The following is a 25,000-nucleotide window of genomic DNA, read 5'->3' as shown; positions in this document are numbered from 1 at the left end:
GCCTGGGAGGGTCAGCTGCAGAGCATGATTCTCTCAGAGTATGCCTCCACTGAGATGAGTCTCCACGCGCTCTACATGCACGAGGTGAGCAGCCTGAAGCTGGGCTGGCCAGAGGGGTGCGGGCCCAGGGCCGGCAGGACTGGGGCGTCCTGCCTTGGGGGGTTGGAGTGAGCGGAGGTGCATTGCTGGGAAGAGCGCACATGGGGGCATTTGGGCTCTCCCCACGTAGTTGACCTGCTCGTGTCTTGGCCCTGCAGCTGCACAAGCAGCACGCCCAGCTGGAGCCCGAGCGGCACACTTGGCACCGGCGGGAGAGCGACGAGAGCGGGGAGAGCACCCACGAGGAGCTGGATGCTCAGCGGGGTGCCCCTGTCCCCATCCCTCGCTCTGCCAGCTACCCCTTCTCCTCGCCGCGGCAGCCTGCCGAGGAGACGTCCACGCTGCAGACTGGCTTCCAGCGGCGCTACGGTGGCATCACAGGTACGAGAGCCAGAGCGGGGGGCTGAGCTCCAGGCCAAAGTCCCACCACCAGTGTCCTGTGCGGATTGGCGCGAGCGACCTGCTTGCCCCAGAAGACTGACAGTCCCCCAGCTAGCTAATCTCCCTCCTCGCCTCTCCTGCAGACCCAGGCACAGTGCACAGAGCCCCGTCACACTTCTCCCGCCTCCCGCTAGGAGGCTGGGCTGAGGACGGGCAGGCAGCGAGGCACCCAGAGCCCGTGCCAGAGGAGAGCTCGGAGGATGAGCTTCCACCGCAGATCCACAAGGTAGGGGTGAAGGCTGCTGCGGCTGAGAGGGGCAACGTGCACCTGGATGCCAGGTGGGGGTGCCGGCAGCGGGTCCCAATAAGGGCCACGTCCCTTCTCTGTCTTGCAGGTATAGCCTTGTAGACTGGGGATCTCGTGGGGGATGCAGACTGGGGGCCGCCTGGGCAGCAGGATGCGGCGTCAGCCTGGTTCTTCTCCTGTCCCGAGGGGACGGGGTGGTCGTGGGCTCCATTCTGTTGCCATCAATTGCCGAAGAGACAAAACTGCCGGGCCAGCGGCTTTGCGGTGGCGCCTTGTGTCCAGCCGTGTGTCAAGCCAACGCCACTCTGACTCTTGTGGGGTGAATGCGTGTGTGAGTACATACCTGTGTCTGTGTTCACATCTGTGTCGTCTGTGCCGGAGGATCGCTGCAGAGCCTGTGACAGCAGACGGGACGGGACTAGCAGTGACGGGCGTGGAGGTGGCGGCAGCGGCTGCTGTTGGCAGAGACGGGAGAAGGCACCAGCTCCAGCCGTCCACGGGGAGCTGGGAGCTGCCTCCGAAACGAAGGCAGGGAGCTGGTGTCCCCTGGGGATGGCTGACTGCAGCAGGAGCTGTCGAAGGGGTCTAGCGCAGCCTGCAGCGGTGCTGGCACCACACCTGCCCTGCCTGCAGCCCGGGGAGGTGCCCGGCGCCGCGTTCCCCCCTCCCAGAGAGGACCAATGTCGCACCCCTGCGGCTGGAGCAGGACAGCAGCGGGGCAGTCACCCGCCCGTCTCTGTGCACAGACTTGTGCTGCCCCAGCACCCTGCGGCAGGATGCCCCCAGCTGCCGCTGTGCGTGTCGGGCTGGGGTCTAGAGCTGGTGGGAACAGCTCCGGGGTGCGGGGATGCTGCAGCTCCTCCCCGGCTCCCGTGACAGCTGCCCTGGCGCAGGCACACAAGGAGGGGACCTTGGGGTGGCAGTCCTGGCTCTCTGCTGTCCTTCCCTGCCCTGTCCTGGGGCTAGGGTGGCACCTTCTGCCCTGCACAGCGCCCATGGGATGTGGGCTGCTCACAGGCCCTGTCGCAGTGCCAAAGAGCCCCTGGCGTGGTGCAGCCCGGTGTTACCCGGGAGTGCACGCAGCCTGCTCGGAGCCCACGGTGGAGGTCTTGTGCTCTGTGTATCGATCCCTTTCCCCCCTACGCCCGCTCTGCGATGGGTCTGTTTTCCTGATGCGGCCATTTCTGTGGTATCCGGCCTTCCCTCCTGCCCAAACAAAGGCTTCAGTGTGTCTCGCATCTCCCCCAGGGGCTCCTGGCTCCTTCCTTCCTTCCCGAGGCAATCCTTTTGCTTGCAACGTGGCTTCGGATGCTTTGGAGACCACATGCAAAGCAGCCGGCTAGTGCCTCGGGTGGAAAGAAGGGGTGCCCTGGACCTAGAAGGGAGAGGCAAACCCTAGCCTAGCCCTGGGGGGGGGGTGGAGGAGGGAATCAGGATCCTGGCTGTGCAGCGTGACCTTGGCCAAGGCCTTCCCGAGATCATTCTGGTTTCCCTTGCCTCTCTTCCAGTGGCAGCTTGTGAGGATCTGCATCTCGGCTCCCCCCTGCCAGGCTTTGCTTCCACCCACCCTCGCTCCCCTCGCCTCCGGCAGGGCTGCCTCGCTTTTGCCATGCCCGGCACCAGCGCTGCGGGCCCTCCTCTCCCATCCCTGGGGCGCACAGGGTGACCTTTCTTCCCCTGCCAGGTTATTGCCCCGTGCCCTTTGAGCCCGGGCCAGGCGCAGGGTGCTGAGCCAGCTGCTGCTCGCGCTGCTGAGGACAGGGCGGAGGCGGCGAGCGGGGCTCCTTGAACCCTGGGCTTCCCTGCACCCCTGGGACTTGTGAGTGATGGTGATCCCCGCCAAGCTAGGGAGCAACGAGGGGTGGTTCTCGCCAACCCAAGCTTTCCAGCTGCTGCCCGTGCCGCCTGGGCTCCCTCTGGGCACGGAGGTGACGTTCCCTGCCCCGGGGGTGGCCCTTTGAGCCCGCGGCAGCTGGTGGCTGGGCCGGCAGGGATTTCACAGGCTGAGCTTCTGGAGGAAGGCTGAGCGCGGATGTCCTTGGAGGCAAGCCCAGCCCTGAGGGCTGTGGGACGCCGCGTCTGGGTTTCCTGCCATGGTTGCTGCTGGTTTCTAGGCTGGGCAGGTGGAGGCTGGCTGCGTCTTTGGGGCAGAGGGGGAAAGTCCGTGCCTTTCCCTGGGCCAGCGGGAGGGAGAGGCCGGCCAGGAGTCCTCGCCGCATGTTGTGCTTGTGTCGTCAGTGTCCCGTGTGCATGGCGAGCCACTCTTCCTCAGCCCCGTGGGCACGGGGATGCCCGGGGAGCGCGGCGTCGCGGCCCCGCGCCCTCGCTGTACAGCTGTCTAGCCATCGAATAAAGACGGGGTGTATCAGCCGCCTCCGCGTCTCTCTTCGCACCCTGAGGATGCCGCACGAGCCAGTGCGGACGGGGGAGGTGGCGAGGCGGTCCACAGGGGGCTGGCGGAGAGTCCCTGTCACCCTGCCGTGACAGCAAGGGGGCTGCAAAGGGGGGTCAGCCCCCTGTGGCAGGAGCACCAGGGCTTGTTTTGCCCAGGGACCGGCGATTCCCTAGGGGGGGGATGCTGGGCGGCAGTGGGGCGAGGCGGCCTGAGCTGGCCCGGGCTGGGGTCCCTTTGTGGGGTGCTTTTGGGGTGACAGGGGCCACGGGGAGCCTGGAGGGGTGCAGGGCCTCCCGCGGGAGCCAGCAAGCGCGGGGCACGCAGCGGCTCCCTGCCAGCCCGAGCGGGCCGGGGGCCAGGCGGCGGCTGGAAGGAGCTAAATATAAATTTCTTTATTTATATCTATCCCCATCTGCGCCGGGGGGAGCGCCGCGCCCCGTCCTGCCCGACCTCTGCCTGGGGGCTATCTGCGGCCCCAGGGCCGGGCTGCCCGCGGCGATAAGGGGGAGGCCGGGGCGAGGGGAGGGGAAGAAGGGAGGGAAGGCGAGGGGAGGGCCGGGCCCGGCGGGGCGGGGAGCGGCGGCGAGGCGGCGCCAGGGCCTGGCGGAGGCAGCGGCACCGGGAGGGACACCGGGAGGCGGCGGGGCCGGGGGCAGGTGAACGGGGCCGGGCCGGGGGGCGGCGGCGGCTGCTCGGGGGGGGGGGGGGGGGGGGGGGGCCGGGCGGGGGTCGCGGGCTTGCAGCGGGGGGCCGGGAGCGGGCACGGCGTGGGGCGGGGGGCGGCACAGCGTGGCCACAGCCCGGCTGTCGTCCCCTGGGGCACCCCGGCATCGCCAGCCCTGCTGGGGCTCCGTCCGGCCCCGGGCACACCGCTGGAACCACCCCCCCCCCCCCGCGTGCCCCCCCCGCGGGTCCCTCGCGGCATCCATCCGCACCCCGCGTGCCCCCCCCCCCCCTGAGACCCCCGCTCCCCATCTCTCCGCAGCCCCCGAGCGAGCGGCGAGGATGGCGCTGCTGGGGGGCTACTGCGAGGGCAACAGCTCGGTGGCGCAGGCGTGGGTGCAGCAGGGCTTCCAGCCCTGCTTCTTCTTCACGCTGGTGCCCGCCGTGCTGCTCAGCGTCTGCCTGCTGCTGGGCGCCCTGCAGTACGCCTGCTACGTCCGCTTCGGCCGCGCCATGGAGCCCAAATACATCCCTCGCTCGCCCCTCTACCACGGCCAGGTCCTGCTGTCCCTGCTGCTGGCCCTGCAGCCCTTCGGGGGGCTGCTGTGGCAAGTGGGGGGCCCCGGGAGGCTCTACGGGTACATGGTGCTGCACGCCTGCCTCTGGGCCCTCAGCTGGGGCTGCGCCGTGGCCCTCCTGCAGCTGGAGCACACGCGGGTGCTGGCGCACGACCGCACACGGGGCCACGGCACCGTCCTCCTCCTCTTCTGGGCGCTGGCCTTCGCTGCCGAGAACCTGACGCTGGTGTGCTGGAGGAGCCCGCTGTGGTGGTGGGCGCTGGAGGACACCGACCAGAAGGTAGGTGGGCCGGGAAGGGGGCCGGGGCACCTCGCTGGGGGGCTGCAGCGGCGCGGTGCTGGGGGCGGGTGTCGTGCACGGCACCGACACGCTCCTGGCACGTGGCTGCTTCACGCCCAGGGCATGCACGCTTCCCGCATACCTCAGCCCTTGCTCCTGCTCCTCTCCTCCCCTGGTCCTCACCTCTCTCAGCTCACGCCCATCTCGAATCCGGCCGGGCTGTGCTGAGGGCAGGCTGCGGCGCTGAGCCTTCTCCACCCAGGTGCAGTTCGGCCTCTGGCTGCTGCGTTACATCTGCACGTTCCTGCTCTTCGTCCTGGGCATGAAGGCGCCGGGGCTGCCCCACAAGCCCTACATGCTGCTGGTGAACGAGGAGGAGCGGGACGTGGAGAACAGCCAGGTGAGTCCCAGGGCACCTCTCTGCTGGGGAAGAGGCTGAGAACGGAACGGAGACCCGCGTCCCCCGAGACTGGCATCTTCAGGAGCTGGGGGGAGCGTGGCTTAGGGCCGTGTGAGCTCCCTGCGTGCTGGCAGGACGGAGCGGGGACCCCAGGAGGTTGGGGCTGGTTTTGTTGCCGGTGACCCCTCTCTCTCTGCGCTCCCCCAGCCGCTGCTGCAGGACGCGGGCAGGAGCACCTCCACTTGGAAGGATTTTCGGAGGAAGCTGCGGCTGCTGGCGCAGTACATGTGGCCTAAAGGCAACCGCCTGCTGCAGGGGCTGGTGCTCTTCTGCATGGCGCTCATGGGCCTGGAGCGGGCCATTAACGTCTTCGTCCCCATCTACTACAAGAACATCGGTGAGGTGCCCGGGGATGGTTGTCCTGGCTCAGGGATACCCTGTCCCCACAGCGAGGAGGCCTGGGAGAGCCAAGGCTGGGGGGCTGCGGTTGGCCCCTGAGAGCCTGCATGCTCTGGGAATGAGCCCCCCGTGTCCTGCTGGGTGGCAGGGGGCAGAGGAATTTCTCTGGGGCTTTTCCCAGTGCTCCTCTCCTGCCTGTGCTGGCTGCCCAGCCCCAGGACGCTGTGCCCAGAGATGTGCTTGCTGCCACATCCCGAAGGTGTGACGTCCTTTGAGTCCCCACCTCGGCCGTCACACTGCTCCTCTGGCACACCCCAGGGGATGCTGCATTTCGGGACGGCTGCCCGCTGCTTCGCCAAATGCTGGGGGGGACACAAGTGACCTGGGAGGGTGCAGGGACCTGGCAGGAGCAGGGTCCTGGGGCTGGAGCTGGGTGCTGCGGCTGGTTCCCGTGGGGCACCCAGCGGTGCTCCCTGCCCCGACACGTGCCACCATCTCCTCAGTGAACGAGCTGACGGAGGGTGCTCCCTGGCACACCCTGGCCTGGACCGTCTGCATCTACGTGGGGCTGAAGTTCCTGCAGGGCGGAGGTGCTGGTAAGGACCCGGGGAAAGGACGGGGTGCTGGGGAGGGATGGCGTGGGGCACGTTCCCCTGGCTGGGGACACCGCGGGGGGACCCGATCCCCGCCAACCTCCCCGTTGGCCCCCCGCAGGCTCCACCGGCTTCGTGAGCAACCTGCGCACCTTCCTGTGGGTGTGGGTGCAGCAGTTCACCAACCGGCAGGTGCAGGTGCAGCTCTTCGCCCACCTGCACGGCTTGTCCCTGCGCTGGCACCTGGGCCGCCGCACCGGCGAGGTCCTGCGCAGCGTGGACCGCGGCACCAGCAGCATCAACAGCCTGCTCAGGTCAGAGCGGGCCCGCGGCAGTGGCTGGGCTCCCCCCGCCGACTGGCCTGGTGCGATGTTCCCCCTGTCCCCCGCAGCTACATCGTCTTCAGCATCGTCCCCACCGTCACGGACATCGTCATCGGCATCGTTTATTTCACCTCCGTCTTCAGCGCCTGGTTCGGCCTCATCATCTTCGTGTGCATGAGCCTCTACCTGAGTGAGCGCGGTCGGGAAGTGGGGTGCTGAGCTGCCGGGGCTGCGGGCACCCACCACCGACACAGCCCCTTCCCACCGCAGCTCTGACCATCTTCATCACCGAGTGGAGGACCAAGTACCGGCGGGACATGAACACGCGGGACAACGAGGCCAAGTCCCGCGCCGTGGACTCGCTCCTCAACTTCGAGACGGTGACGGCGGAGGGGCGAGGGTGGGCGCCGAGCATCCCCGCCCGGCGCTGGGCAGGGTGCTGAGCCCGGCTCTGCGTCCCGCAGGTGAAGTACTACAACGCCGAGAGCTACGAGGTGAACCGCTTCAACGATGCCATCGTCAAGTACCAGGTACGGGACGCTCAGCACCGGGTTGGAGGGGAAGGAGCCGGGCCTTGCGGGCAGCTGGCGGGGCTTTGCCGTGGTTCGGAGGGGCTCACAGAGGACCTCGCCTCTTGCAGCTGTCCGAGTGGAAGGTCAGCGCCTCGCTGGGCCTCCTCAACCAGACCCAGAACCTGGTCATCGGCCTGGGGCTGCTGGCGGGGTCGCTGCTCTGCGCCTACTTTGTCACCGAGAACAAGCTGCAGGTGAGGCTGGGGCCGCCCCTGCCTAGGGAGGGGGTCCTGCAGCTGGGGGTGACGGGCACGTCTTCCCCCGGCCCTTCCAGGTGGGGGACTTTGTCCTCTTCGGCACCTACATCATCCAGCTCTACACACCGCTCAACTGGTTCGGGACCTACTACAGGTAGTGCTGCCCCATCCCCGGGAGCGCCTGGGTCACGGTGTGCTCCCCAAACCCTTCCCTCTGCTCTTTGCCCCCCTTCCAGGATGATCCAGAACTCCTTCGTGGACATGGAGAACATGTTCGAGCTCTTCCACGAGGAGCAGGAGGTGGGGGGGGCCCCCTTCCTGAGCCCGCTCCCTGGCACGGCCCCTGGTGCTGAGGCTGGCGCTGAGGCCAGGGCTCTCTGCATGGCAGGTGAAGGACGCGGTGAACGCCGGAGACCTGCGCCTGGAGGCCGGGCGCATCGAGTTTGAGAACGTGCACTTCAGCTACGTGGATGGGTACGGGGTGCTGGGCAGGGGGGGATGAGTCCAGCAATGGGACCTGGCACGGGGACGTGGGGTACGGGAGGTGGCCCTGAACCCTGCTCCCTCTCCCAGGAAGGAAATCCTGCAGGACGTCTCCTTCTCCGTGATGCCTGGGCAGACCCTGGCCCTGGTGAGAGCAGGACCGTGGGTGTGGGATGGGGTGTGAAGGACTGGCCTCAAACCGGGACAGTCCTTCCTCGCTCAGCCCCTTGTGTCCAGCAGCGGGGCGGGGGGGGTTGTCTCTGGTGTCCCCAAATCCTTTGAGCGCAGGTGGGACCTTCGGGCTCAGGGAAAAGCACCATCATCCGCCTGCTCTTCCGCTTCTACGACGTGCGGGGTGGCTGCATCCGCATCGACGGGCAGGACATCTCCCAGGTGAGGTCCCTCTGAGCACTGCAGGGCTGAGGGCAGGGTGGGAAGGGGGCAGTGGGGCACGGGGCGGGGGGGGGAGGGTCTGGCTGAGCCCTCACCCCCCCGCCCCCCCGCAACCTCCCCAGGTGAAGCAGGCGTCGCTGCGCACTCACATCGGGGTGGTGCCCCAGGACACGGTGCTCTTCAACGACACCATCGCCAACAACATCCGCTACGGGCGGGTCCTGGCCACCGACGAGGAGGTGCAGGAGGCAGCCCAGGCTGCTGACATCCACGACCGCATCCTTTCCTTCCCCGACGGTGAGACCCCGCAGCCCCTTCCCCGCTTCCACGCCCTTGCAGCTCACGGGGTGGGCGCTGCTGGCCGTGCTTTGCCTCTCCCTGCCGTCCCTCTGGGTCCCGTCCCTGTCTCGGAGGGGCCCAGCGCAGTTCATTCCTGCCCTTGTGCCTGCAGGGTACAACACCCAGGTGGGGGAGCGGGGGCTGAAGCTGAGCGGGGGGGAGAAGCAGCGCGTGGCCATCGCACGCACCATCCTGAAGGGCCCCCGCATCATCCTGCTGGACGAGGTAACGGCAAAGCCCCCCCCCCCCCCCTTTTTCCCAGCCGTGCCCTGCAGCAGCCCCTCTGCGGCGGGCTGCCTCCCATAGCCACCTCCCTCTCCCCCAGGCCACCTCCGCGCTGGACACGGAGACCGAGAGGAACATCCAGGCCTCCCTGGCCAAGGTCTGCGCCCACCGCACCAGCATCGTCGTGGCACACAGGTAGGGACGGGCGGAAGGGGCTGATCCAGCTCGCAAAGCCCTCCTGCAGTGTGGTGGCAGGATCTTGGAGGGCACGGGGAAGGGTAAGCCCCGCAGCCGTGCCGCGGCATCCTCCGGAGCAGCGCTTCCCGGGGCTCGGATGCCTTTCCTGGCCAGCTTGGGGCATCACCAAGGGCCCTTGGGCTGGCTCAGGAGGAGCAGGGACTTTCCTCGCCCCCCTGGGACCGCAGCTCCTCGCGCCGTGCAAGCCCCTTTTTGCCAGATCGAGCCCTGCTGCAGCAAGGCCCTGCCTCTCCCCGCAGGCTCTCCACCGTGGTGGGCGCAGACCAGATCCTGGTGCTCAAGGACGGGCGGATTGCAGAGCGTGGGAGGTGAGCGAGGGGGCCGGAGGGGCTCGGCGCCGCCTGCCCACGGGGACCCCGGCTCTGGGGCCAGCTCGGGAGCCTGCAGCCCCCCGCTGTCCCCGCAGGCACGAGGAGCTGCTGCAGAAGGGCGGCGTGTACGCCAGCATGTGGCTGCAGCAGCAGCAGGCTGGGGACGAGGGCGAGAGCAAGGAGCGGCGCACCGAGAAGCCCCCCGGCGGCAAGAAGGGGCCGTGAGCACGGCCGGGGGCTCCGCTGTGACTCCGAACCAGGGCTCGGGCACCCGTGGTGCCGGGGGACCCCGCTGCCAGCTGCGGCTCCGTGTGCGCGCCAGGAGCGGCAGGGACTGGCTTGGACACTCCGCTGCGTTTGTACCCGTTCGGTTTGCTGTTGTGTAGCTCCTTAAACCAGGTCCCTCCCAGCTCCGTGCCTGCGTGCTCTGGGCAGGGTGCCTGCAGGGCCCCCCCGGGGCAGGGGGCCGCGCTGCGGGCGGGGACGGGGGGGCACCGCCTGTGCCCGGGGGTCACCAGCAGCTCTGCCACGGGGCTCAGTCCAGCAGCCTGTCCCTGTCCCCATCCCGCCAGCACCAAGGGCTGCTCGCTGCCAAAGGAAGCAAGGAGCAGTGCAGCCGGTGCCCGCTTTGTCCCCCCCGTGCTGCCACCCCCCGTTGTGCCCCCATCCACCCCCACCCCCAGCTCACAGCTCTGAGCCAGCAGCCCCGGCACCAACCCGCTGCTCCCGCACAGCCACTCTGCACCTTGTGCTATGCCTTTATTTTCTCCCAAGCAGCACTTTGACACGTTTCAGCACTCCTCCAGCCCACCCCCAACCCAGCTCCAGCCCGGGGAGGCGCCGCTGCCGGGTGCCCAGCCCCGCAGAACCAGGCACATCCGCACGGGCAGGAGCAGGTCCAGCAGGGAAACCTGAGAGAGCCGGCGAGAAAGCAGCACGGGGCAGCACCGACCTCCCCCAGGAGGCTGGCAGGACACGACCCCAGCCCGGGGATCAGCTCCTGCCCGCAGGGAAGGAGGGTGCTGTGCTCCAACCCTAGCTGCATGCTGCTGCTGCCGAAGAGGGGATGACCTGCAGCATGGCTGGAGAAGGGGGGGAAGCCCCCCCCCAGGCCAGCCCTGCCCTCTCCCCACATCCCCCAGCGGTGACAGGACACCAGCTGCGGGCTCAGCACCCTCCGTGCACCGCTGCTCGCTTCAGCCAGCGTGTGCTCGGGCTTGCCCCCAGCCTGCACCCCCGCGGGAGCACCAGGGGTTTGCCGCACCCCCTGCACGCGGGGCTGAGATGTCCGTGTGCGTTTGGTGGCTGGCCGACAGCCCCCGGGGAGATGAGATGGTGCCTGGCCATGTCCCCGGGGAGATGAGATGGTGCCAGGATGTCCAGGATGCCCTGACGGCATCCCCGGGGGAGGCCACGGCTGTCTGTCCCTCGTGCCCCAGCAGGATGCCGCCTACGACATGCTGCAGTTGGACGGCTTCGAGCCGTGCGCCTGGGAGGGGAAGGAGCGCGGGGTGAGGGAGGCAGGACGGGCGTCTTCCTCCGGCCTGCAAGGGGCACGGGCAGGGCTCGAGCCCCCAGGAGCAGAACCTGGAGGGTGTGTGTGGGGTGGAGGGGGTGGGGGGGTCCCAGGATCGGCCGCGCTCACCTGCCGCTGCAGCTGCTGGTACTCGGCTTCGCTTGCCGACAGCGCCTGGGCCAGCGCCAGGTCCTCCTCCTCCTGCGTGCTGTGGGGGCAGCGGAGCAGCGTGGGCCTCGTGCCCCCCCCCCCGGGGGGGCAGCACCAAGCGGCGTGCCCCAGGACTCGCCGTGCTCATCGCTGACAGGCGGTCACGAGCGCGTCCCACCCCGTGCTGCCCCTCGATGTCCCCGTCCCCCCCCCAACCAGCACCTGTGGCACAGAGCACAGCTCAGCGACGGCTCTGGACTCGTCCCTGTGCCCCCCCCCCCCCGGCCACGCAGGGCCATCGTCACCATCCCCGCCCCCCCCCCCGGCCCCGTGACTCAGGGTCTGGCACCGCGCGTCCCCGGCCGTACCTGGGCGGCTGCGCCGAGCCCTGTGCTGACTCCGCCAGGGACAGCTCCAGAGCCCGCTGCAGCGCTTCCTCCTCGCTCTGAAACAAAGCCCCCCCGTCAGCAGCCGCGCTCTGCCCCTGCCGCCGCCAGCACAGGGAGCAGGAACCCCCCCCAAAAGCCCAGGCCAGCCCACTCACCAGTCCGTTCTGCAGCACGGCAGCCGGCGGGGAGGTGCTGGGGGTCTGGGACGCGGCTGCTCTGCCTCTGCAGGCAGGGGAGAAGCTGGGTCACCGTCAGGGGAGCGCCGGCACGGGCGGCCACAGGGAGTGGGGAGCAGCTCCTGCGTCCCATGGGGAGCCAACGCCGAGTGGGGTTGCCACCAGACCTACCTGGCGGAGGGGCTGTCTGCGGGCCGGGCAGCTCCACTGCTTGGTGTGGTCACTGCTTTGGAGGAGGACGCCTGGGCCCTAGCGAGCGCGGCGTGTCTAGGGCAGAGAGCGGGCCTGTGAGCGAGCGCTCCGCCATCACGGGGCACCCCTGGGCGCTGAGCACCCAGGGCGAGGATGCCGGGTGAGTGAGAGACCTCCCCGGCATCCTCTTCCTCCCAACCATCCCTGGTGGTGGGTATTTAGCTACAGGACATGGGGTGTGAGCACGCAGCAGTCCCAGAGAAGGGGCCAGGGGCAGGAGGAACTTGGTTTCTTCTCCGTCACCCCACCAGCCCTGCCGTCCCCAGGCCCTCACCCAGCTTTGGAGAGCGAGTGCCCAGCCCCGCTGCAGTCGTGGTCCAGGGGGTGCCGGTGCTTCAGGCAGTAGTTCCTGTGGCACTGCTCGCAGATCACCTTCATCATCTCCTTCTGCTTGCAGCCGGGCTTCAAGCACTTGTTGGTGAAGATCTGCAAGCAGCGGTGGCGGCGGTGAGGAGGGACGCACGGGGCTGTCCCTCGCCATCGGTGCCGCTTTTTGGGGGCTCTGGGGCCTGTCTCCCGCTAGGGGCTTTCCACAGGCACTTCGTTAGCATGCGCTAACGCTTCGGTCCGTATGGACAAGGGTCGCCGCTGTGAGCACGGAACAGCACCAGGAGCCTCGCAGAGCCCCACGGCAGCACCGGGGCTGGCTCTCCCCGGCGAGAAGGGCAGCAAATTGCCACCCGCGCCTCGAGCGGCAGCGAGCTGCTTCCCACACCCGTCCTGCCTTTCCTCCAGCCCCACGCGGATGCCGTGCTGCCCCCCAGGGCTATCCCAGCCCCGAAATCACCCCACGAAGCCCTCCGACCCCTCCTGCCCTCGGGCTCCCACCTTGCGCTTGCGCTGCGCGGGGTCGGCCTTGCAGTGGCGGTCGATGTGCTCGCCCACCACCACGTCGGGCATCTCCCCTCGCCTCACGGGCACCGGCGTGTTGCAGAGCGGGCACACGGGGACCTGCACGTCCTGCGGGCAGGGCGAAAGAAAGGCGTCGGGGCCACGAAGCCGCGGGCGGGCACGTCCCGCCGGCTCGCCCCAGGTTTGCGGGGCTCCAGCGGGGTGCGGGCTGTCGGGGGGGGTGGAGGGGGGGGGGTGGAGCCGGGCACAGCCCCGCAGCCCTCCGGGTGTTCCTCTGGTCCATGGGGGGGGGGGGGGGGGGGGGGGGGAGGAAGGACACCTCCCTTCGTGCTCACCTTCTTGTAGGCGGAGGTGCAGGCGTGCTGGGCGTAGGCGACGTGGTCGGTGCAGAAGATCTGCTGGCAGGCGTCGCACTTGAGGGGCAGGAAATCTGGGGCGGGGGGCGAGGCACGGGGACGCTCAGCCGGCACCGCTCCCCCCCCCCCCCCCCCCCCCCCCCCCGGCCCCGTGCCCCCCCCCCCCCCCTTCCCCTCCGTCCCTCCTCCCCTCCCCGGCCCTCACCCAGGCGCTGGCAGGGGGGCCAGGAGCAGTGCTCCCCCAGCTCCGGGAACTCCATGGCGGCCCCGAGCCGTTTCCGTGCCGGCGTCACGCGGGGCGGGGACGCGCCCGGCGCCACCCCCGCGCGGTCACGGGGCGGCCCCGCGGGGTCCTGCCCGCGTCCCGCCGGTGTCCTCCTCCTCCTGCCATCGGTCACCCTTCACCACCACCCCGCCAGGCTGCCGCAGAGGGTACCGCTGGGCCCCCCCCCCCCCTGCAGCCCCCAGACCCCGCCGGAGGGGGTGGGGGGGGTCCTGCCCAGGCTGGGGGTCGAAGTGCCGAGCATCCCCAACCCACCCCCAATCCGCGGCCGGAGGGGTTTTGCCCCATGGAGAGGGCTTCTTCTTGCTTTAAATATCGGGGGGTTCCCCCCCTGTCCCCCTTCCTTCCCCCTCCCTTCCCCTGCCCCCCCCCCCATTCATTCCGCCCCAGCCCCAAAGCTCCCATCCTCTCCCTCGTAACCGAGCTCCCGGCATCTCTTCGAGGCGCTTCCCAGCCTTCAGGTGCCGTGCCGAGGTGGCCGACCCAGCAAGGAAGGGCTGCGGAGGCAAAGGGAGCTTGGCCGGCCAGCAGGGTGAGGGGCCTGGGACAGGAGGGACGCACGAGGGGGGCGGCGGCAGGAAGAAACTGCAGCACGGAACGGGGCCAGGAGTGAATTTCATTGATTGCAAAAACTCCACAGCCACCCAGTAGCACAACTCAGATCAGACAGGGAAAGACAGGTATCGCCCGACGCCGTGCTCCAGCAGTGATACGAAAGATGCCGCCAGGTTGCAGAAGGGGTCCCTCCGCTTCACAGCGCCCAGCTGCTTCCGTCCCCTTGCTGCTCCGCCCTGCCCTCCGAAGACCCCTTGCCCTCCCCTAGCCCCTGAGAGCCGTGTCTGACGGTGCTCCCCATCCCTCCCCCCAAACTAAACCAATGGGAGTTAAAATTATTTACACTTTTAGCCATTTAAAAACCCAATAAAATAAGATTGCATATGTCCTACTGGGGATTTGGGTATTAGCAGCAGCTACAGCTAGCTCAGTACTCTGCGTGCAAAACGAAAGACAAACAGAAGACAGACCAAAATACTGCACCATTACTAGGAAGCGTTTGCTGGGGTTGGTGTTTCGATTGTGGCGTAAGGCTTCTAGGAGCCGGCTCCTCCCCAGCGGCGGGGCAGGGGCGTCTCCCGCTCAGCCAGCGAAGGCCGGGCTCTAGAAGGATGGAAGGGATTCGTTATTCCAGACACAGCACATTAACACTGACGCGTTTCCATCCCCGTCAACACAAACATCTAAAACCCGCTGCGCGTTCGCCACGTGAGCTCTTCCTTCTTTCCAGGGACGATGGAGATAAAGGGGACGCGTGAAGAAGACCTAAGACATAGACGCTGCTGTCATCACTGCCTCCTCCTCGTCTCCTTGCTTTGGCAGCTCAGCGAGTGCGGGAGAGGGGGAAGCCGGAGCCGGAGCAGCAGGAGACTCTTGAGCTTCCTGCTCCTCCCCAAGCCCCAGCTCTACATCCATTTGCTCCAGCTCCCTCTGATCCAGTAGCTCAAAGTCTTCCGCTTCCTCCTCGTCCTCCGGTGAAGCTGCTGTCTCCGTCTCCACCGCTTCGGTCTCTGACAGCTGTGCTTGGAAGCTCAGTTTCTCTTCGGGCTCAGTGGGGAGGAACTCAGAGATGGAGGGCCCCTCGCTGGCCTCCGAGGACCGCAGCAGGGCAGAGAGGGTGTTCTGCACCGCCGTGGTAATGGCAGTGGTGACGATCTCCTCGCTCAGCGTGTCAATGCAGATGCCCAGGCCCGGCGCAGGGACAGTCTCTGGCTCCGCGTTGCCTCCTGCCACTTGCCCGCTCCCGTTGAAGTGCGTATTTACAAAATGGAGAGGAGACGCGAGGCGAAGGATGGAGAGGTCGGAGTCCGCAGCCTCCTTCTCTGCCGAGTCCAGCTCACGGGCAGCTGTGGGCAAGCTCGGGACCCAGAGGCACACCAAACGCATCTTCATCGCTCTGTGGTCCCAGATCTCTGGAATGATATTCTTCCACGGAGGGAAACTCTGCCAGGTCCTTGGAAAACGACTCCTCTGGCTCACTGTGCAGACTCTGCTGATCCAGGTCTGGAAGGCACCAGCATTAACATCAGCATTAAGGCACGGGTCACCTTGTCTTGACCCAGAGCACTGACATCTCCCATCTACCTTCTCCCAGCTGACACATTAGGGCTTGCTTGTTTTTAAGCCTTCTCCCAGCTCTGGGAGCACAGCAGGAAGGCGTCTGCAGTTACTCCCTTCTCCTAGTGGCACAACTCACCTACAGCGTTCTCTTTTTTCAGTCTGTTCTACGTGCTCTGTGCCGAGGGAAGACCAGCTTCCCCGCCTCACACTGCACCTAGAGCACTCCACTAAAACACAGGGGCTCAGGGAAATCCCCCTGCAAATAGCTGGGTTCTCTCCCTGTCCTCCCATTCAGAGGAACAGTTGTTGTGGGACAGGACACCCAGGGGAAGGGAGGCAGCAAAATGTCCCGTCATATACCTTCAGAAACATCCGTCAGCTGTGGGGTGGTAGCCCTTGAGACAGAAAAGCCCCCCGCTCTCCAGGATGGAAGCCTCCTCATCAGAGAGCTCAGAATCTGTGATCGACAGTGCCAGGGCAGTTTTCTTCACATCCACCTGCATGGGATGAAAGAGGGACAAGTTCCTGGATGTGTGACTACCAGTGCAAACCAGAGCTTCCAGGCGGAAGGCTTTTGCTGGAAAGACTCTGCGCGGGGACAGTATGATAGCAGGAGGGATCTGGGCAAAGCGCTCACTGCATTGCCAGCGAAGGTCAATCTTAAATCACTGGCTTTCCCGCAGTAATTCATTGCCTGAAGCTTTGCCTGCTCTCAGTGAAGAGCCTGAAAGAGCCAGAACAAGATGGGATCATCCTGCAGGAGTATCAGAAAGCTTCAATCCTTCTCATGGCAACGCCAAAGAGCAAAATACCCCTTCCCTCTTACTTTCACACTAGGCCCAAAGAAGTCTTCTACACGTAGCAGTGGTTCAAGTATCTGCATTCCTTTGGAAGCTAAAGCTTCCCACCTCACAGCTCCATGCCCAGAACTCCTGCAAAGGCAGACACTGGGCCCATTTCTGTGGTGCATGCATAGAAGGGTCCCACCCAGTCTGAGTTGAGAGCAGGGGACTGCGTAAGACTGCTCTAGCACTGCTCATCTTCTTTTTCTAGTGGTGAGCAGAAGGGAAGCCTCCTGCACATGACACAGGGCAGCTGATTTCTTCAGGAGACTTCTGTCTTCTCCGAGCGTGAAGCATAAGCATCAAGGCAATTCTGCAGGTCTGCAGGTGCCTGGAGCATTGCTCCCCCCATGCTGCCTCACCAGCCCTGGGACACTAAATTCTCAACACCCGGATTGGAGACAGTGCCCCTTCATCAGGCCAGCAGCCTTCTCCCTCGGGATTCTTCAAGTGACTTGTTGCTCTGCTGTTTAATATTGTGGCTGCAGTCGGACCACACCTTGGTCCTCAACGTGCACCAGCCCAGAGAGGAGGGGCTGGTTCCTGCATAGCTCTGCTGTGCTCTTACCACTGGGGAGAAGCCTGACAGCTCTGCCTCACTCTCGCTCTCCGTCTCTGCCGTTGGCTCATCACCTGCTGCAGGCTCACTCTTCCCTTGGCGCTCTGAGGAAAAGAAGAAAGGCTTTCCATGAGACTGAAAGAATTTTTTATACATCACTCACCCACTACTTCTCTGTAAAACCATGCGGGTTTCCCAGAACCTAAGAGTTCCTAGAAACAATTAAAATTTGCTGCTCTAGTTTGCTGTTCCCAGGACAACGGGCACTTACCCGCCCAGTTACTCTCCCCCAGACCCTCAAGTTTCAGCCTGTTTTCCCCTGCTCTGTTGTAGCCTTTCAACACAAACTGTTGCCGGACATGCTCTCCCCTTGTCCCTTTGCTAGGGCTCCACCCTGGGAGCACAGTGCCAGGAGGAGTCAGAGGGAAGGTGAGTCCTTACTCTTCTTCTCATGCTTGTGGTGCAGCGTCTCTGCCTTCATACTGTAGTCCAGTTTCATCAGGACAGGCTCCAATCGCGTGTACATCCTCTGGATCAGCTCGTGATAGACCACCAACGGCCAGAGAAGAATGCTGAGCACTGCAAACACAGGACGCAGGGAGTGTGAAACAGACCAAGCACAACGCAGCAAATTCACAGGGCGCCAGCAACTCTGCATCGCGGGAAGCGCAGCTGAATGGGATCTGCTTTCCATCTGACTGCCTGAAACCCTCACCCTTGGCTATTCTTACTCATTCCAAAGCAGCTTAATTAGACAGGTTTCCTTAACCAATCCCTGTCCTCCTTCATGTTGCGATACAGATTTTTGTTGAGGTGAAGCACAAGCCCTCCACTTCAGCCACTGTGGCTCAGCCCAAACGTGCAACAAAGGCCCTGAAATGGGGCATTTACAACCGAAAATCACTGAAACCTTTAGAAGGGGAGCAGCACAGAGCTCGTATATAGATGCGCTAGCAGCAGAGCACCTGAACCATCTTCAGAGTTAGCAGGGAATCATACTGCAGTTAAAAAAGCCTTATTTGCTAAGCATGCAGTTTCTTTAAAAACTCTCGGTATGGATCTGCCCACTCTAGGGAACGAGAAACTGCAGCTTTCTGCTTCTCTAGGACCTCATCAGCACAGCGCCGTGGGTAGAAGAAGAGGAAAGCAATGTTTTAATGGTGGCTCCCTCTCCTGCCTTTGCAGTTGTACTGCATGCACACACCTACAGCGAGACTTCCCAGAGCTCCCTGCTTGTATTGATTTGTCATCTAGCGCAGATGCCCGCGAGAAAACCACACGGACGTTTCTACCAGAGAATCAACAGCACAGTTAGGTCATGTTTCAGCTTAAGTCACAAGGGAGAGCTGCTTATACTCACAAATGATGTAGGAGATCATTATGCCTGGAACATAGTGTCCAACTACAGCCAGAATCAGGCAGCCTGAACAGACACTCATGCAGAACTGAAGGAAGAGAGGAACAAAGAGAAGTGACAAGAGGCAGAGAGACATCTGCGCAACCCGTGCAGGAAACCCAGCTAGAGCAGAGAGAGGGATGCTCCTTACAAAGTCAGCACACCAGCCCTCCCCTCCTGCCCCTGCCAAAAGCCGTTAAAACTGTTTGTGCTCTTGCCCAGCCTTGCACTGAGCACATTCAAACGCTGGTTGTCACAACTCGGACAGGCTGGTTGGGTTAAGCTGTAAGCATTAGAGGTTCAAGCACAGAAAGACCAAGGTAACCCGAGACCCCAGTAAAATGATTCAAAACTTTATTGGACGCTTCTTTCTGAACTAAACGGTGTTCCTCGAGGCTAGGGTGGGATATCACAAACTGGCATTTTAGAGCACATCTCCTCTGCAGAGTTCAGCATTTTCAGAAAAGCCCGTGCTGTCCTGACAGAGCCGGGAAAGCTGTTACGGAGTCACCAGATGACGTGCCACTGCTATGCAATAAACCAGCTGGCAAAAGCAGCGGCAGAACCCACACTCCCACCAGGCCAGGCTCTTCCTCCTCTGGAAAAAGTGGAAGCATAATGGCGCAGCCCTGCCGGCTTGTCCTGCATTCTCCTGGGGACGGGGAGAAGGGAGAACAGGCACCCTGCACGCCAGGGTACGGGTTAAGATCCTGGCTACATCCAGCAATAAAGAGGTTTGTTCATAACGCAGAGGCCCTACAAAAGCTAGGGCCCTCTAAGGGCTTTGCTTCCTACGGTCGCAGTCCCCTACCAGCTGTCGTTGGGACAGCGTTTTAACAGCAGAGCAATCAACAGAGACAAAAACCCACTCCTGGCGCACTGCACCCCAGCAATTCGACATAATCCTCGTGGCTCAGCTGTCCTATTTTTGTGCTAAGGTAACTCTTGTCTACAAACCTTTTCCAAACGGCACGTCACAGCCATCGTGGCTCATGACAAGTTTCCATGCACTCGGGAGCACTGCTGCATGTGGGCTGGGCTAGCTACAGTCTGCCAAATAGGCAGGACCAGCTTAAAGGGTTGAGTGGAGCCTACGAGAGGGGCAGAGCCTGGAGGCTCCCCTTTCTTCCTCCTCCTCCCAGTCTAAGAGCTTTCTTTGCACACTAAGAAATCAAAATAAGTCTAGTTGGCCATTCACAGAAGGCACTGAGTTCTGCTCCAGTTTACAAACACTGGAAGCCAATTACTCGTTATTTAAGCTTCCCGTGGCACAGAGTCTGAAAGGAAGGAACAGCAAACGTTAAGCAGGGATAGCAATTGTAAAAACATTGATTTGACATTCCTCCACCTCCTAGGCAATGGAAAGAAAAGCCCCTGCACAGAAGAGTAGGTATCTCCAGCTTACCTTGGCAGGATTTTGCCTCTTGTACTGTAGCAGTTCCTGCAGGTACAGCCTGAAGGTGACCCAGCTCTCTGCCAGGCAGTGGCACAGCTCAGGGACACTGAGCAGGTGAGGCTGTGCCCCTGAAGTCACCCCCTCACTAGAGACAGACAAGAGCAAGAAGACAACCTTTGAACACGATCTGCTTGGTTTGGGGGTACAGCTGCACAGGGAAGTGGAGATCCCTACCCGAGGCTTGGCAATACCGACTGCATCTGCAGCTGAACTCTGGAAGACGCTTGATTTGTACGCGTTTTGCTTTTACCCAGGAAGAGAGCCAAGAGGCAGCTGAGCCAAGCAGCAGACACCATGCCACAGCATCCCCATGCCACAGGCCCAAGATGCACAGCAGTTTTTGCTCCAAGCCACACAGACGGAAGCGCTGGAGGTGGAACCAGTTACGTGGCCTTCTCTGGCACCAAGTCCGAGGTGAGGGAAGTGCAGTGCTCAGACCCGGAACCGCGGCCAAGCATGGGCTGCAAGCTACGCTGCCACAGGCAGCACTCAGAGCCTGCAAAAGTCAGTCTCAGGGATTTCCTTCTCTCTGGAGGATTCTTAAAACAGTCCAGGATAGATCCAGGAAAGAAACCTGAGAGGTCCTAACATCAGAAGCACCTGAGCTTTATTGCTACTTCGAGAACATTAACTTTCCCCCGAGTCTCCAGCTGTGGCTCCTGAGCTGCTAACCAGCCGCCAGTGCGGGAGAAACCGCTACCAACGTTTCACAGAAGGAGCCATGCAGTCTACTGACAACAGCAAAGAGGGCAGGTGAGATCACCGCACTGAGTGAAGGCATCTCCACTCTCCCCTTTCACCAAGGAGCGCGTTACTGAGCTTACCTGTCCCCTCCTGGCTCCTCCGATGGCTGTGCTGTAGGGAGAACAGAGATCGGTCAGCCAAGTGAAAAATAAAACCTGACATTTTTACCACTCGAGCAGAGCACAGCTGGAAACGTATCGCCTTTAGCCAGGGACGCACCCTGGGGACCTTCTCCGTGCTCTCAAGCGAGCAGGAATCACTGGCTTGGAGTTTGCACCGTGCAGGCTTCAGTGAAGTCTGAAGCCCCACACGCCTGGGCAGCGCCGTCCCCTTGGGATGCGGAGCCATCCCTGAAGACAACTGCAGCTGCCCAGCCCTTGTCATCCACACAGGACTGCCAGCACCATCCCTGAGCTGGGCAGCATGTCAGCTCCCTCCCCGGAGCTCCACGCGGAGCTGCCTTTCCCTCTGACCAGACCACAGTCCCTGGCACGATGCTGCGTACAAATGCCAGAGATCTCCCTGCTGCCTCTGCCCTTTCCCGTGGAATTAAGTACCAAATAGCAGCCTCGTGCATAATTATCTAATTTTAGGGCTCTTTTGTCTCCTGACAGCCCTCTGTGCCAGCAAGGCACGGATATAACTACCCTGCTAGGTCTGGATAAGAAAGCTTCTCCCATTCCTCTCTGCGTCCAGCCCAGCAACGATCAAACAGGGGCTCCACGCAGCGCTGAAGGGAGGAGCGGTGCTTCAATGGCAGAGGTCACACGTGATTATGCTCTGCTTCTAGATGTACAGGGGAAAAAAAAATCCCAAATATTTCTAGGACAACTGGGACTCACGAGCCTGGCTGCCTGTGGATTTGGGTGTCCTGACGACGAGCGTCTAAGGACGTACAGGGCCCAGAGTTCTTCCAGCAGCAGAATCTTTATGAGGATCCCCACAGCAAGGCCTTGGCGATGTTGTGAAGGCCTCTCAAGGTCCACACAACAAGGGCTGAAAAACGCGACGTGAGCAAAAAGGGGTTTGGAGCCTCCCTGGAGCCATCAGCAGGCGACAGGCCCGAGAGCGGCAGCGACTTCCCCAAGGAAAGCGGCCCCGTCACCATTTTCCCAAGGCGGAGGACGCCGGGCCAAGTATGCCAGACTCCTCCTATCGCCGCAGGCACTGCACCGGTGCAGTGGAGCGGGAGGCCATCCGCAGAGGGGAGGAGTGACCAGATCTCCAGTGACCCAGATTTCCAGTAATCGGGCCTGACGAGAGGGACTCAACCGCCCTCAGCCCGGGCTGCCCAGCCGCTCCCCTGCCCGTGACTGCCCGGCGTGGCTGCCCAGGCAGCCAAAAAGCACTGCTCACAGCAGGCTTACGGCCTCTGCGTGAGAAAAGAGCCTCACGGATGCAGCTGCACCCCTATGGGGCACTTGCTTCTCTCTCGCAACCGCCGCTGCTGTGCTCTGTTATTGCGCGCGGGAGTCTAAAGCTGCTTAATGGCAGCGCGCAGCGATCCAGCCGTATCTCAAAGCCTCATCTTTCATCTGCAATAAAGCACCGAAGAAATTACATTTGGCATCGGCCCAGCTGCGACCGCTGGCTACGCCGGTTGTACCAGCTACCGAACGAGGCGCGGGGATGCTCGCCGCTCCCCGCTGGACGGGCACACAGCGAGCAGGGTGGCACAGAGCTCCCCTCCTCTCACACCGCCTGCCTTAGTCCGAGCCATCCAAAATATGCCAGCAGAGGGAGCGAAACGGTTCTCAACCGCTTCCGAAGGCTTCAGAGAGACTTTGGGGAGCTGCAGAGCGTTTCAGCGGGCTGCAGAGCGCTCACGTGATTTAACCTCCCTGTCATTAAAGCCGGCAGCACCTTGCTTCCTGCAAGAGCGTAACCTGCCCGCTGCCCAGCTGGAGGAACACTACAACCACCACAAACCCGGAGCTTGCTTAGGTAAGGCTTAACTCCAACCCGTGCTGCAACACCGCCTAGCCGCAGTACGATCAGGCCAGCGAGCAGAACGCCCAGCTGGCCTCCCCCCGTCAATACCCGGCTGAAACCTTGCTGTCAGCATTTCGCAGCGGGCTGCGGATTAATACGAACCGCTTGACACACACCAGACTCCGCTGGGAGAGAGCAGCCAGCCACGCAGGAGTTTAAGTTACACGGTGGTACCGACAAATCGTCGCCGATGGATTCCTTGGCTCCCACAGGTTTTCAACGCTTCCCCAGGCAGCATTCTTCATCCGCGCGTACACTTCAGCTAGAAAGCAGGGGCCCTTTTTAAGGAGTACCAGCATTCAACTGCAACGCAGCCATCGCTGGAGCTCTTCTACGCTAAACTCTCACTGAACCACAGCTGCTGAACAACAGGGCTATGAAAACCATCCCTGCTTGATAGCTATCTCAGGAGAAAACAGGAGTTGCTTCCCAAGTCCCTGCACAATATTTAGGTGGAACCCCACACGGTGGTGACTACATATGGAGGAAATACCCTGCATTCAGGCTGCAAATATGCAGTCCTGTCCGACAGGACCTGTAAAGGTTGTGCATCTCAGTGCTATTAGCATGCCCCCGATCACAAAGCGTGAGTAACTGCAAAATATATGCTGAGGTTTTAGCATTCCTTCAGAAGTGATGTTATAAGCAGTCACCCGAGACATGCAGAACTGCCACGAGCTGAGGTTTGTGTATAGACGTGCCAGGTCTTCAAAGTGTGGTACTGACCTACTTCCAAAATGCTCCTGGAAAGGCTTACAGGAAGCGCTGAGGAGGAAAGCCACAACGCTACAGCCCTGCTCCAGCGGGAGTCGCACAAAAACCCCTAAGTATTTAGCAGGGTCAATTCCACAGGAGGCCCCGCAGGAACGCAGAACACTGCTCCTTCCTTGTGGAGGCTGGGGAAACGTGGTCTAGTGGACTCTGTCGAAACTGGGGCCGTGACCTAGCCAGGTACGCCAGAAAGGCGTCCCCGTTCTTTGCTTTCAGCAGCTGGGAAGCAGCAAGGAGCCAGAAGGGAGTGAAACGTAGGGAAGAGCACCACTGAGGAGCAGCTCAGCAGGATGTGCACTGACTTCTTACAGAGCTGGTGTCACAGGAACTCCTGGTGGAACTCCTGGCTTTGTGCGTTGCTTTTTTTTTTTTTGTGCCTTTGTTGTTTTTGGTTTGTTGTTGTTTCCATTCCTCGCTGCTCTGTATCCCACGAACGGATTTCAGTACGGATTTCCTATTCCCTCTGTGACAGCACAACTTTTACAGGCCTGGTGCTTTCTGGAGTGATTCTACCCCTACCTGCCTCAATAACACCATTCTGTACTGGACACCAAGCCTTTGCATTTCTGGCCACGTTTCAAGCGAGATGTTTTGGGTTGGCTTTAAACTATTCCCTTAAAAAAACAATGTGAATAAGCAGGAAATTAAATTGGCCATTCCAGTTTGGCTGCCTAGTTACCTCAACCACACAAAGCAAACAGTTTTGAGACTACAGCTGAAACGTACCTAATCTTATCAGGACTTCTGTGAAAGCACCCTTTAAGTCAGTACCCTTCTAGGTCAAATAAAGGGCACCTTACAAACACGCATATAGAGGGGCTTTCATTCAGAAACCCTCCCCAGAGCAGAGGGGCAAGGATGGAGGGCCCCAAGCTGCCTTTGAACAGCAGCAGTGGGCAGGTCTAAGTCCAGTTGTTTAAAAATAAACTCCAGTGAAGGAGGCACTCGAAGCAGACAGCAGCCTTCCGTGCCCATCATCGCTCTGAGACTACTCCTCTCGTTGCTTTTGTGCCTGATGTTGGCAAAGACCCTTCAATAAAAGGGGGAGATAAGCCAGATTGGGCTCCCTGATTAGCTGGAGGCCAGGTGCCGCGCAGCACAGCACAATACGCCGACTGTCCCGGACCTCACCGCCCGCTCTGCTACCTGCCGCCAGGGGAAGCGGCTCTCAGCCGCTCTGCCTCTTCTAGGGCGCGAGCCCACGCGGCACTTCACTAGCACCAGCGTAATTCAAGCCCTCCGTTTCCTTCCCCCAGCTCGGGGCTGACACGCTCGTTCTCCGTGACACCTGCAGGAGAGGAAGGATGCAGCAGAAACACTGCATCATCCCTGTCACCGGCCTCCCCGACACGCTAGCCTGGGCGCCCTTAGTCATGCTCGCCAGGAACTACTCGCAGCGCTGCGAGCAATTCTGTCAGTCCTCGAGGGCTCGGCACGCTGCTTTCCACAGGCAAAGGCTTGCCCGGGGGGGACCTGCTGGTACTCTGACACAAACAGGCGAGAGGCAGCAGCGGCAAAGCCTGCGGTTACAGCAGGAACAGGGCTCCAGGAGAGCCAGGAAAGGGCCGGCTGCGGCCATGAGAACTGCGTCACTAGCTCCATTACCTACCTGAGAAGTCAAACAAGAACCTGGGCTTCCACCTCTCCAGCAAGAGGATGCCAAGGAGGGACATGCTGAGGAGAAAGAGGGGTCTCAGGGAAGTGGAGGAAAACAACCTAGAAATCAAACGAGAAATGGTTAGCAGGGGGAAGCGAGCAGATCCGGCTCAGCGCAGGGCCGAGCAGACACATCCGACTGCCGCGGAGCGATGCAGCGAGCGCTGTATCACCCCCCCGCCCCCGGGCGCTGTCAAATGGCGCCTTTGCCCACGAGCAGACAGCTGCCTGCCTGCCTGCCATCTCCCAGCACTCTCCTCCCCTGCTGCCGAGCTCCTCCTCCAGTTGTAAAACGCGGC

At 62.6% G+C, this 25,000-nt stretch overlaps 4 protein-coding genes across 5 annotated transcripts; 2 read left to right on the top strand and 2 right to left on the bottom strand.

The window, feature by feature from the left end:
- The first annotated feature begins 6 nt into the window (after positions 1-6).
- Positions 7-3,158, top strand: LOC126913679 (autophagy-related protein 9A-like). The gene is made up of 4 exons (XM_050716697.1): positions 7-84; positions 258-480; positions 624-766; positions 876-3,158. Exons 1-4 carry the CDS (start codon positions 25-27, stop codon positions 879-881), a joined length of 432 nt encoding a protein of 143 aa, XP_050572654.1. The 5' UTR covers positions 7-24; the 3' UTR covers positions 882-3,158.
- Positions 3,159-3,760: 602 nt separating this feature from the next.
- Positions 3,761-9,606, top strand: LOC118252586 (ATP-binding cassette sub-family B member 6). Of its 2 annotated transcripts, none has more exons than XM_035556056.2 (20): positions 3,761-3,838; positions 4,168-4,703; positions 4,966-5,103; positions 5,311-5,500; positions 6,006-6,098; positions 6,217-6,409; positions 6,487-6,608; positions 6,689-6,798; positions 6,883-6,948; positions 7,059-7,184; positions 7,265-7,341; positions 7,424-7,487; positions 7,576-7,661; positions 7,761-7,818; positions 7,959-8,063; positions 8,186-8,360; positions 8,515-8,627; positions 8,728-8,822; positions 9,125-9,193; positions 9,292-9,606. In XM_035556056.2, the coding sequence occupies exons 2-20, from the start codon at positions 4,188-4,190 to the stop codon at positions 9,419-9,421; spliced, it is 2,526 nt and encodes an 841-aa protein (XP_035411949.1). In that variant the 5' UTR covers positions 3,761-3,838; positions 4,168-4,187; the 3' UTR covers positions 9,422-9,606. The 2 variants fall into 2 exon arrangements, with proteins under 2 accessions (XP_035411949.1, XP_050572653.1); XM_050716696.1 differs by having other exon boundaries at positions 8,728-8,748; positions 9,145-9,193; positions 9,292-9,597.
- A 336-nt stretch (positions 9,607-9,942) lies between these two features.
- Positions 9,943-13,215, bottom strand: ZFAND2B (zinc finger AN1-type containing 2B). Its single transcript, XM_035556087.2, has 9 exons — positions 13,093-13,215; positions 12,867-12,961; positions 12,508-12,639; positions 11,954-12,105; positions 11,599-11,694; positions 11,407-11,473; positions 11,231-11,307; positions 10,842-10,920; positions 9,943-10,685 (listed from the first exon to the last, which is right to left on the bottom strand). The coding sequence occupies exons 1-9, from the start codon at positions 13,145-13,147 to the stop codon at positions 10,647-10,649; spliced, it is 792 nt and encodes a 263-aa protein (XP_035411980.1). The 5' UTR covers positions 13,148-13,215; the 3' UTR covers positions 9,943-10,646.
- A 552-nt stretch (positions 13,216-13,767) lies between these two features.
- Positions 13,768-24,810, bottom strand: LOC118252601 (reticulophagy regulator 2; the record flags this gene model as incomplete). The annotated part of the gene is given in 10 exon segments (XM_050716695.1): positions 13,768-15,072; positions 15,074-15,228; positions 15,646-15,700; positions 15,702-15,782; positions 16,696-16,790; positions 17,128-17,265; positions 18,047-18,131; positions 19,488-19,623; positions 20,363-20,393; positions 24,655-24,810. Coding segments are annotated over 10 exon segments (1,514 nt in total), but the record flags the coding sequence as incomplete, so codon positions are not given.
- Between the last annotated feature and the right edge of the window lie 190 nt (positions 24,811-25,000).

This window comes from Cygnus atratus, unplaced genomic scaffold (genome assembly GCF_013377495.2).
Source record: "Cygnus atratus isolate AKBS03 ecotype Queensland, Australia unplaced genomic scaffold, CAtr_DNAZoo_HiC_assembly HiC_scaffold_194, whole genome shotgun sequence".
NCBI classification, from domain to species: domain Eukaryota; kingdom Metazoa; phylum Chordata; class Aves; order Anseriformes; family Anatidae; genus Cygnus; species Cygnus atratus.
The sequence above is the reverse complement of the archived record's forward strand: the minus strand, read 5'-3'. Positions and strand labels throughout refer to the sequence as shown.